This window comes from Gopherus flavomarginatus, chromosome 4 (genome assembly GCF_025201925.1).
Source record: "Gopherus flavomarginatus isolate rGopFla2 chromosome 4, rGopFla2.mat.asm, whole genome shotgun sequence".
Taxonomy (NCBI): Eukaryota; Metazoa; Chordata; order Testudines; family Testudinidae; genus Gopherus; species Gopherus flavomarginatus.
The window spans coordinates 140401153-140413295 of NC_066620.1; the positions used below are offsets into that span (position 1 = coordinate 140401153).

The 12143-nt window shown below is 36.9% G+C and overlaps 1 protein-coding gene across 4 annotated transcripts in view; it reads left to right on the forward strand.

Annotated features, from left to right (window-relative positions):
• Nucleotides 1–12143, forward strand: part of ASCC3 (activating signal cointegrator 1 complex subunit 3) — a 579719-nt gene that overhangs the window by 435632 nt on the left and 131944 nt on the right. For all 4 annotated transcript variants that reach the window (XM_050949220.1, XM_050949219.1, XM_050949221.1 and 1 more), the window contains 5 exons: nt 444–608; nt 1419–1505; nt 2334–2510; nt 5483–5708; nt 9404–9558. In XM_050949220.1, the coding sequence (XP_050805177.1) occupies nt 444–608; nt 1419–1505; nt 2334–2510; nt 5483–5708; nt 9404–9558 (810 nt within the window). The remainder of the gene's footprint in view (nt 1–443; nt 609–1418; nt 1506–2333; nt 2511–5482; nt 5709–9403; nt 9559–12143) is intronic.

A 12143-nucleotide genomic window follows, 5' to 3' on the forward strand; every position in this document is an offset into this window, starting at 1 on the left:
TCCGGTCCCCACTTTGCCCCAGGCCCGCTGAATCCTCTGGGCGGCCCTGGGGACAACCAGTGCTGGATACCCAGCTATGGGCCAGCAAGTCAGTCAGAGCTATGTTTTAGCAACCTCATCATTAGTCTTTCACTGCTATAACTATCCAGGGTCAAGTAACTTCCCTGATTTTTTTTGTTGAAATATAGTATAATTTGAGGATGAGCCAGTACATAGGCTGCATTTTCTCCTTTATATTCATGTTTGGTATGTGTAGCAACTTTTTGTGGACTTAGTGTCGGTATAACTAGTATTAATGAGGACTGAACTAATTCTTGGTGTGATAATCATGGCCTTATTTTATTTGTTTTGCAACTGCATTTTGTTTCTGACTTCTAGAAAAGCTGAATTATCTCGATGAACTGCCTCATTTGTCACTTTTGTATTTTGTGCATGGTCTCTAGATGGATCCAGGGCTAGAGAAGCACAGAGAACAACTGGTGATTGAAGTTGGCAGAAAGCTAGACAAAGCCCGCATGATTCGTTTTGAAGAAAGAACTGGATTTTTTTCTTCAACTGATTTAGGCAGAATTGCCAGCCACTATTATATTAAGTATAATACTATTGAGGTACAATAACTTGTTCTATTTCTGGTATACTTCTCTCTTTTTGACCCTTTACAGAAAATGGTCATGAGAAGATTTTATAGGACATATAGCCAATTTAACATTGATATCTTTTTCAAATCATGGTCACTAAAAGAAACTAAGCATATGGGAATAGTGAAAGCATTGTTTTGGACAGATTTGGTTTTGGATGATGATTTCTACACTCTCTGCCCCTTCTGTCTTAGATATCTTATCACCTGAATATCCATGTGCAGGAAATAGAACTTGCTTGCACAGAGCCCACTAACAGAAATGTTTCTATGGGTGAAAATGCTATCACCTTGTCATTCAGGTGATAGAATTTATCAGTGCAGCACAGGCAAGAGTTAGTGCACTGAAGCGTGTGTAGATGTCTATATCTGCCCAAAACTGTTCCTGCTCCATTGGAGGCTGGGAGCTGAAAATCTGTCACATCATCCTTTAATTGGACATATTAATGTACACATTCAAACATAGTGTGGGCAAGATTTTCAAAAGTGACTATGGATTTTGATTGCCTCCATTTTTGGGTCCCCAGCTTTAGACAACTTAAAAGCAGCTGTTTTTTAGAAAGTGCAGAAAAGGCCCTCTGAACATTTGGTCCTCTTTAAGTTGTCTGAAGCTGGGTATCCAGTAACTGAGGTACCTGCTTACTTTTAAAAATCTTAGAGACTCTCTTCTTTGAGTTATTACTGAGAGCAGAATTGTCTTTAATTTTAAGTTGGTATGTCAAAATCATTGTTTTTACATTTTTATTTTTAACAGTAACTCAAATCATTTTATTTTTGATAGACTTTCAATGAACATTTTGATGCTCACAAAACAGAAGGTGATATTCTTGCTATAGTATCTAAGGCAGAAGAATTTGAACAGATCAAGGTAAGATGCATCACTTCATCCAGAAGGACACTTTTAATGGAAGTAGACCCCAGTCTACAGTATCAGGTCCATAAAATGTATGACCAGTGGTTGGAGAATGAGTAGGGCTTTTAACCCTACTCTCTGAGTCCTCTGGATGTCAGGTAGTCAGGGCCCGATGGAAATGGCCCCCAACTGATTCCCTGAAGGGGCCAAACATTTACCCTCTTTAAATAACATTTAGACTGAAACTGTCAATCTCAGTAGATTTATGGTATGTTTTGCATTCTCATCAGTGAGTATGTAAAATGCTATGCATTATTCAAACTGTAGATATGAATATTTCTTTATTTGTATTAAGACTTAATCTTATTAACAGTGAAAACTCTAATATCATGAATCATAGTACTTTACAGTTTTGAGCTAAGAATTTATTATGCCACATGCAAACTGTATGACTATAATGAATGCATTTAATGTTAATTCAAATTTGCCCTAATCCAGATGGACAGAGGTTTTACTCTGGTCAAATAAAAAATGAAATCTCATCAGATGGAGGATGGTAGGGTCAGAAGATCCAATTTTTGTGGCATAACAAATTTTTGTGTGTCAATGGCAACCTTAATAGATGGTGATGAATAATAAAATGTAATTGTGTCACTATTAAGATAGTTTCAATTAAGTTCTATTAGCTACAGTCTGGAAGACTTGTTTTTTTATTATTATTATTTTGTGTAAAACTAGACTCCATTTAAAATAATGTTTCTAAGAGATAATGGAAATTTAATTTAGTGTGAAAGTTTTTACCAAGTTACTCCAACTTCTTCAAACCTATTAATTGTGTTTTAGGTAAGAGAAGAAGAAATAGAGGAACTGGATGCCTTACTGAACAATTTCTGTGAGCTTTCTGCTCCTGGAGGTGTGGAGAACAGCTATGGGAAGATAAATATCCTCCTTCAAACATATATTAGCCGAGGAGAGATTGATAGTTTCTCCCTTATTTCAGACTCTGCATATGTTGCACAGGTAAAAAAAAAAATCTATAAAATCTATTTGTTTGTCTTCCTCCACATCTTTCATTTACCCAGATGTATGGATAGCTTATGTGGGCCCAGATTTTCAAATCGTATGTGCATATATGATTTGAAAATCTGAGCACTAGCTTTTAAGATTTCAATACAGAATATTTTTGATTTAGTGGAGAATAATTTCTAAGTGCTAATTTAGGAGGCCAGATTGTACTTTTTTAGTTCAGTTTGAATTAGTTTTCCAGTATAATAGCCATTAACTGTTGTTTATTCATCTTTCATAGTTTAAACCAGGGCTGCCCAGGGAATTCAGGGGACCTGAGGCAAAGCAATTTTGGAGACCCCTTCCATAAAAGAAAGTTGCAATACTATAGAATACTATTTTCTCGTGGGGGCCCCTGTGGGGCCCGAGGCCTGTGGCAAATTGTGCCACTCTTCTCCCTTTCTGGGCAGCCCTGGTTTAAATTACAATTGCATACAAGATGTTAGCCTTAAACCTCAGTGTTTCCTAAATTTACAAAAAAGTTTAAATGTATTTAACTTTTTTGCTTTCTAATTTTATATGTTTGTTTTGCAAATCATTATGAAATTGGTTTATACCAGAATATGTGCTATTAATATTGGTCTTACAAATCTTAAGTAGGCTGCATGGGGTTTACACCAGAATACAGATGATCTCCCAGTTATGCAAACCCGCCTTATGCAAATCCGCGCTTACGGAAAAAGTTCTGTACGTTCCGTAAGCTTTTTTTTTTCTTTTTTGCATAATTGCCAAGTATACGTTCCCAACTTAGGCAAAATTCAACTTACGCAAGGCATACACGCTGATCAGAACTGGCTTTACGTTTACACCACATACCATTAAACAGCTAGATTGGCCCTAGAAGTTCACCAGTCATATACAGATTGACATTTGCTTAATTTGAACATTCACTTATTTGAAAGGGACTAGCCTGAATGATCTTGCAGAGTGGCAAAACATAACTTCAGTGTGCATTGTGATTGGTAGTGTTTGGACTTAAAATTTAAGAAACCTGAAAGATGATACCAAACTTTATGAAAAACCTCTCCACAGTTGAGGGACTACACTAGGTTGACACCCACACAGTAATGGCAGACTAGTCCATGCTCTTGATTGATGGCTCAGTTTAACACCCCAAGCAGTCATCAGCTTGATGAGATATTTAGTCATCGCATGGATACAACAGCACTGGAAATCTATGGAATATTGCTGCTTCTTCGCAAGTCTAGGGTACATCCCAACAAGTCAGGGGGCCACTTGAAATTCCCCTTAAGAAGGCATCTGTTTTCTGGCTTGAGGACCTTAAAAGAGGCAAATGACATAATGCAGAGCTTATAACAATTCCATATGTCAAGCAATATTAAATGTATGTAGTGGGTTATAAGATTGTGGCTTTTGGGACAATTTAGGGGTATTTCTCTCTCTTCATTAATAAGCAGCAGCATAGTATGTTCTGATATTGTGCTGTCACATCCTGCCAAACCATTTTAAGAAGAAATAATAAAAATCGTATTTAAATGACATTAGGGATGAGAGTGAAACATTTAAAAGCATAGATACTGAGTTAAGATCATCATGCCATCTTAGTCTGTTTCCTTGTGTTCAGGTTTTATAGCACACGTGGGCTTGCTGAGATCATTATACATATCATAAAGATTGTAATATGTGCACAACAAGATCATTTTAAGAGAGGTCTCTCAATTTCAGTTTATAGCTTTTATTTGTCTCTCTCAACTGTAGCATTTTAAAGGAGGTGGTGTGGTCCCATACTCAGGTGCTCAATTTATAAATGTGTGTGATAATTTACATGGGGACATGAGTGGTAGTGCTTAGAATCACAATTTGTAAATTGCAGTTCTACTCCAAAAGGTGACTATTTAAAAAAAAAATGTTCCTTTTACCTCAGTAGAAGAGTTGTAGCTGCATTCTTTAGTGACGAAATATTTTTAGTTCCTTTTTCTTTTACTTCTGTTAGCATTGCAGATAGCTAATTTCTCACTATAATGTCAGATTCTTCCCTCAGTTCCATCTAGGCAATCCCACTGAAAACAGTGGGCTTGCATGGGTGTGTAATTGAGCACAAATGGGCCGGCAGAATATTTGTCATTGCTGTGTTAGATGAATATGGGATGGATACATTATTTTTTATGTAAAGTCTATGAAGAATTAATCTTGCTGTTCAGATTCTAAATTAAGTTTGCAAGGAATTTAAATAAGAAGAAAGCAAACATTTTTGTAAACTAAGTAAATGTGATTGAGAAGTCATTGAGAGACAATGAGCAAAACCCCTGAGTGCTGGTGTAACTATGATCAAAACCAAGGACAGGAATCCTGCAGCAGACGTAGCAGTTGAACCTACTTCTCCTGACTACCAGACTTGGGCTTAACCACAAGACCATGTTCCCCCTCAGCATGAATATCCAATTTTAAATTTTTGAGCACAGTCAGGGTTATTGTAACAAGAAAAAGTATTACACCTCTACCCCGACATAACGCTGTCCTTGGGAGCCAAAAAATATTACCGCGTTTTAAGTTCGTTATATCGAACTTGCTTTGATCTGCCAGAGCACGCAGCACCAGCCCCCCCGGAGCACTGCTTTACCGTGTTACATCTCAATTCGTGTTATATCAGGTCGCGTTATATTGAGGTAGAGGTGTACTATCAAAAATGGTTTCTGTTCACTACAACAGGATAGCTTTAATAATTGTTTAATTTGTATTTACTGTCATCATCTCATTAAGTACTGATGAAGCAGTTTTAAAAGATGCAATTAATCATTAGGTAGAAACTGAAAAATAATTTTCTCAAGAATATTTTAGCTAAAACTTAACAATAAAAAATATATTTTTGGGGGAGTCTGATAGGAAAAAATATGCATGCTGTATCCAATAAGAAATGTTTGATTTGAATCTAATATTTTTCTTCATCTTGATGTTTCACTCTGTAGAATGCAGCTCGTATTGTTCGAGCCCTTTTTGAGGTTGCTCTTAGGAAACGATGGCCTGCAATGACATACCGACTACTGAACCTCAGCAAAGTCATTGACAAGCGGCTGTGGGGCTGGACCAACCCTTTGCGACAGTTCTCGGTGCTGCCACCATCAGTCCTCACAAAGCTGGAGGAGAAGAATCTCTCTGTAGATAAGATGAAGGACATGAGGAAAGATGAAATAGGTAAAAAAACATAATAAGCAATGTTCTGTTTAAACATTGGGCTCTATATTCTCCGCTTTACATTGAGTAGGAATTTGCTATTAATCCCATTGATTTTTGACAGTTGACAAATCAGGTCCTTCATTACTTGCAACTTGAATACTGTTTATGTGAAAAAGAATGAAAGTGGGGAATTATAACAAAGGACACCACCAATAAGTGGTTCATGCCTCCTTCTGAATGATTAAATTCATTCTCATTTAACCTGAGGAGTTCATTGCTACAATATTATCATTCCAGCCAAGAGCTTAGTGGAGTTTAATAAAGGATTTGATATATATCAGTAATGAGGACATCCACAATTTCATTTATAGGAATAAAAACAATATTAGAAGGTGAATATAAACACTTACGCATTAGCTAGCCACCAGCTGATGGGGTCGAGGGAGAAAGTTAAGAAGAAATCTTTTTTATTTTGAATACTTTTTAACTTGTTACCCTTACTTTGGAGGGATATTTTAAATCCTGGACTTCAGTCTGCATTTTCAGGCCTCTGATCCAAGGTGATACTTTTCACAGCATTTTTGTTATACAATAACCAGGGTTGGGCCACTTTCAACTCTGTTACAAAAAAGTAGACTGGAATTTTCAAATAGTTCCAAATGTACAGTGAAAATAGACATTCAGCATCTTTTCAGTCTTGGACTGGCTTAACTCAACAACTAGGGATGACCTGCATACCTGACTTGGCAGCAATCTGCAAGTGTTCAGATCACTTCCAAGATAAGGCTCCAGTCCCACAAATACTTATGGCACTTGACTCATGTGAATAGTCCCAAAGTTAAGTACCATACATAAGTGTGTGCAAGATATGAGCCTATGTTTTTATTTTCAAAGTTAAATCAGGTGCTTAAAAGAAATCTCCAAAGGTTTTGTATCATCACTAAATATACTACCTGTGTGTGTGTGTATTCTGTGGCTTTTCAGATCAGCATCTGTACATTATGTATTATTATACATCAATTTGTACTTTCACAGTATTATGTCAATGCTTAATATTAGTATAATATGGCAGTGAATGGCCCTGCGCCTTTTTTTTAAAGAAAGCTGCCCTATGATTTTTCTGGAACATATAGGATGTTGGATTAAAAGACATAGAAAGAGTTTCAGTCCCCTCAGTTTCAGTGTGAATGCCACTTACCATTGAATTCTGAATTTAGATGTGTTTCTACATGTATACAGAGTATGCATAGTTATATTTTAAATGGACTACTTTTCATGTGTAAGCAGATGGAGTCTAGTATTTGACCATGGAAATCGATTATTAGTGATTAGATACTGTCATAATGGGTGTCCAATAGCCCTGTAAATGCAAAGTGCATCCCTGGGAGCTGTTACTTGTTTAATGTCCTTCTCCCAATCTACTTTCTTTCTTTCTGTCTGTCTCCCTTCCTCCCTCCCTCCAAGACCTGGAGAGAGAGAGAAAGTGTTTGCTGGCCTGCCATCCATCCTTTTTCTTAATTTAGAATTCAGTGCCACATTGAAATATGGAAAGAGAACATTTTCAGGCTGGTAGCTTGTTTTCAGCACCTCTCCGTATTAATTTCAGTATGAGCCCCCACACCCTCTTCTAAGTAGCAAGGTGACTTGAAATAAAAGAGACAGGAGTTGGCTGGCAGGGAAACCCTTCCAGCATCCCTATTCTAATAGGAGATAAAGAAAGACTTCAGATAGGTGTCAGTTCTCAATTTGAAGGCACCTAGAGGATAATAGGGTAATAAGAGATAGACAGCATAGTTTTGTCAAGAACAAATCATGACAATCCACCCTTATTTCCTTTGGTAGGATTATTGTGAGGAAGCTGTAGACGTGATGGATTTTGATGCAAACTAAGGAAATGTGGTCTAGATGAAATTACTTCAAGCTGGATGCACAACTGGTTGAAAGACCATATTCAAAGAACAGTTTTCTATGATTCACTGTCAAACTAGGTGAATGTATCTAGTGCGATCCTGCAGGAATCATGTCTGGGTCCAGTACTATTCAATATTTTCATTAATGCCCATATTTAGTCTTGAGAAAAGAAAATGAATGGGGACCTGATAAGCCCTCAAATATGTTAGGATCTGCTATAAAGAGGACAGTGATCAGTTGTTCTTTATGTCCACTGAAGGTAGGAAAGGTAAGAAGTAACAGGGTCAAGGGAGATTTAGGTTAGATAATAGGAAAAACTTTCCAACTATAAGGGTAGTTAAGTTCTGGTGCAGGTTTCAGAGGGAGATAATGGAATTGCCATAATTGGACTTTTTAAGAATAGGATAGATAAACTCCTGTCAGTGTGGTCTAGATTTACTTGGTCCTGCTTCATTGCAGGGGTCTGGACTTAATGAACTTTTGAGGTCCTTTCTAGCCCCACATTTCTATGATTCTGCCTAAAAATTAAACAGAAACAAGTTCATTTAAAAAAACCAAAAAGCCTTCAGATTGAAACAAAAGAGGTAATGAAAATTAAGTGTCTTCCCCTGGAAATTGACGGGAAGATTTTTTTACAGTTCAATTGATTGTCGTATTCTCTGAAAAAGTATGTTAAGTTTTTGTGGAATCAAGTAAGTTTTATACTTCTTTTAGTTAAAAATGCCTGTTTTCAAGCAGCTAGTTCCTTGGTTTAGAGGATTGTATGATTCTGACATTTTCAGAAGTCAGATATTTCTTTTAACATTCTCTTGATGTAACTCTAAAATAATCACCACCACCACCAGACCAGATAGGCCCTGATTCTGCATTGACATGTTCAGGCAGATCCCCTGTACAGACCCACATAGGGTCTTCACACAGACTCAAGGGTTCACCCACATGCATCGCATTGTAGAATTGATCTGCCCATATCGCCTTATTGAGCTAACTGAACCGTAGGAACACCAATATTTTATATGCCTTCGGAAGTTTTGCTTTTGCCTGTAAAAAATAGTGACATTATAAGTAGAATAAGGGCATTTCTGGACTGGAGAAATTGCACCCATTTAAAGAAATTGATTTAAAATCAATCTAGTTAAAATGGTGCATACTCTTAATGTAGATGCGCTTAGTTTACAGATGTAAGCTAACTGATTTAAGCAAGGGTTAAACCTGCATGTGTCTATGTGAGGAATTTGCCTTGCTTTAACTAGATCAATTTTAAATTGAGTAAGGCCTAGTCTACATGATAACGTTATACAGTTTTAAGTAAATCCATTTACATACCGCTTTAGTCAAATCAGTGCAACCTCCATGCATAGATATCAGTTTGTGTCTCATCTCAATGCAAATTACGTAGTCAAGAATCAACTTAAACAAAATCATATCACCTCATGAGTTAGTATTTATGTGTATAGAAGAGACTATATGTTTTTCTAACTAGCAGGTCAAAAAGTCATTAGAAGAAAAAGGAAACTGCCTTGAAATAGTAGCTTATTCAGCATGAATTCTTAATAGTTATTTTGACGCATTGGTAAAAGCCAGCAGAGGAGTTAATAATGTCTTTTTCTGAGCTGTAAATTTGCTAATTCAAATGAAGTATTACAAAATATTCCAACATACCAGGTCAAGAGAGTCATTTACTCACCAAACAACAAAACAAGCAAGCAATAACATCCCTCTCTAAAACCCTATTTAAAAGTCTGATTTGTATTATTTTACCTGTAAATGCACATTTGTTTCACCTGGTGTTTTCTTTGCAGGTCACATGCTGCGTCATGTGCATATTGGGTTAAAGGTCAAACAGTGTGTCCATCAAATTCCCTCCATTACAATGGAAGCAGCTATTCAGCCAATTACACGTACTGTACTCCGTGTTAGGCTGAACATCACTCCTGACTTCAAGTGGAACGATCAGGTAAAAATTAAGAAGGGACTGGGGAAAAGCACTCTTCCAGCTTTCAGTAATTAAGGTGAAGATTATCATGAGAATTTAGCTATTTGGATAATGTAAAAAGGTGATTTTAACTATTTATAAAGACAATGTGATCTACAGAGATGGATTAATTTTGCGGTGCCTATGGAAGAATATATCTAAAGAAGGTATCCTTTTTTCATTCAAGTTAATTTAAATAAGACTGCACTCTTTCGTAACTTCATAAAAAATTGTTTAGAGAACAGATGTTAATAGTGGGGAAAAAATATACTTTTACATTTTGTAAACTGCTCCAATGTATAAGGACTTGTCTACATAGGAAAATTATATTGCTATAAACTGAAGCTTGTATTCACAGGCAATCTAACAAGGTGAGAATTTAAACTAATATTTTTATACCCGTATGATTCCCCCGTTCACCACCATCGCCCTCAAAGTGAACACTTTTATTCCATTTAGCTTATGTCACTTGGGAAGGAATTAAAGCTAAACCGAAAAAGACAGCCTTACAATGGAATAAGAGTGCCCACATGGAGCCGTTATATGGGCATATGTTAAAACTCTTCCGTGTAGATAAGGCCTTGGGCACAAACAGGCTTTTTTTCTCCATTTGGCACATATCTCTTATTCTCTTCCACTTTTAGGAGATTGGAGAGGTTGTACTTCTGAAAACTAGCAATTTAAATACCTGTTCTTGGATTAAGGTTCAGGTTCTAAAACTCCATTTTCAAAACCTACCCCTTTTTTAAGCAAAAAAGTGCACGTATCAAATTGATCTTGCCCACAAAGTGAATGTAATAGACGTTTGTTCTAAAAATAGATTTACACCCTTTTTTAAAAATTGTTTTCCCTGGTCATAAGGGCTTTTACTTTTTCTTTTGGAAAACTTTTCTGTCTTAGATTGTGAATAGAAGGAGTGGTGATCAAAATACATGCAGTTTCTTTCTAATCGCTTCCTTGACTGATTTTAAAAATATCTTTGAATGAATTCCTAACCTAATCTTGCACCAACTAATTTTGGTGACTTAATTTTGTACATGTACTGTTTTATATTACAAAAGGAGATAATTTGAAAAATTTAGTTGAGTCTCTATCTTGCATCAGTATTACTAATACAAAGTTCAGTACTGATGAGCTAATATATCATTAAGGACAAAACAGTTCAACACTTGTTCTTTAACTAGAATCCATTTACAGCAGTGCCTCCCAAGGCAAACCATAAAGTATATCAAAGAGGTCTGTACTTGGAAAGAGGAAGCATTGGGGAAAATAGATTTTTGCCCAGGCTTATTGCTGTGACCTTTGACACAGCATGGTCGTAATGGTTGCTTTGGAAACATTACAAACATTGTGTCCGTTTGTACTATGGAGCTCTTAAAATGTGAATACATATATTTGTATTAATCAAATTCTGAAAATGTTACTGCCTTTTTTGCTTTGCTCTGACTGTTTGTATCCGGTGAGCTTATTATTAATTACGAAAGAATCTTTATTATAGTAAATAACTACAATGATTTTTAATTATCATTAAAAATTAATCATTATCATTTTAAATTTAACAGTTAACAAACTATTAAAGAATTGCTTTCCCATCAGCATGCTACTATTATGCTGGTAAGCTGCCCAGAAGACGACAGTGGCAGCTGTCGTCAGCACAAAAACTGACTGCAAGGGAAGCTCACCCGTAGTAAGACTAGAAATGCACAAGCAAAATCAGAATTGTAAAAATCCATGTACTTAATTGAAATGCCTAGCCTAGTTAAACATTTCTAGTGCATGCACCATGACAGCATCTAGGTACCAAACAAAACAAAGTAATACAAAACTGGAATTGACATGGTTTGATCGTATTTCTGGGATTGTTCTAGAGGGTAGGTGAAGAAACAATCTTGCTATTCATTTTGTACTTTACTTTACTGGGGGAAAGCCTGTGCAAGGGAAATGTTTTACATTGTGTTCTAGAAAAGGTGAGACATGAGTTTGTTCTTATCTTTAGTTACAGCAATTACCAATGTTAAGAGCCCTTTAGTTCAGCTAAAGTGTATGAGCCAGATCCTTGGCTATGAAATTTTCCCTTTACTCTACTCCAGCAGTGCAAGGGACCATGAACATTCCTCCATTATGAAGGAATGGAAGGGTAATGCAAAGCCACACAAGGAGTATGGGAATCCCTGGGTGTTGTAGCACTGGCTTAAGTTGTGTGCCACAGAATATGGCTGTGGAGTAGGGTGTGCCCAGAGCACTGTTACACTCTAGCAATCCCCAGTGGTCTCTAGGGGTTGTTACTGCCAGCACTAGTTAAAGCAGCCTTGAGTCACCCCTGCCCCTCTTACACTATGGCTGGGCAGCTGGAGCAGCGGCTTCTAGCCAGGAACCCAGCTCTGAAGGTACAGCCACTGCCAGCATCAGCGCAGAAGTAAGGATGGCATGGTATGATATTAACACCCTTATTACTTTGGTGCTGCCTGCAGGCTGAGCCCTCAATTAGCAGCCGCCATTCTCCAGCTACCCAGATCTGATCGCTGCAGTGCATAAGTAAGGGTGGCATGATATGGTATTGCCACCCT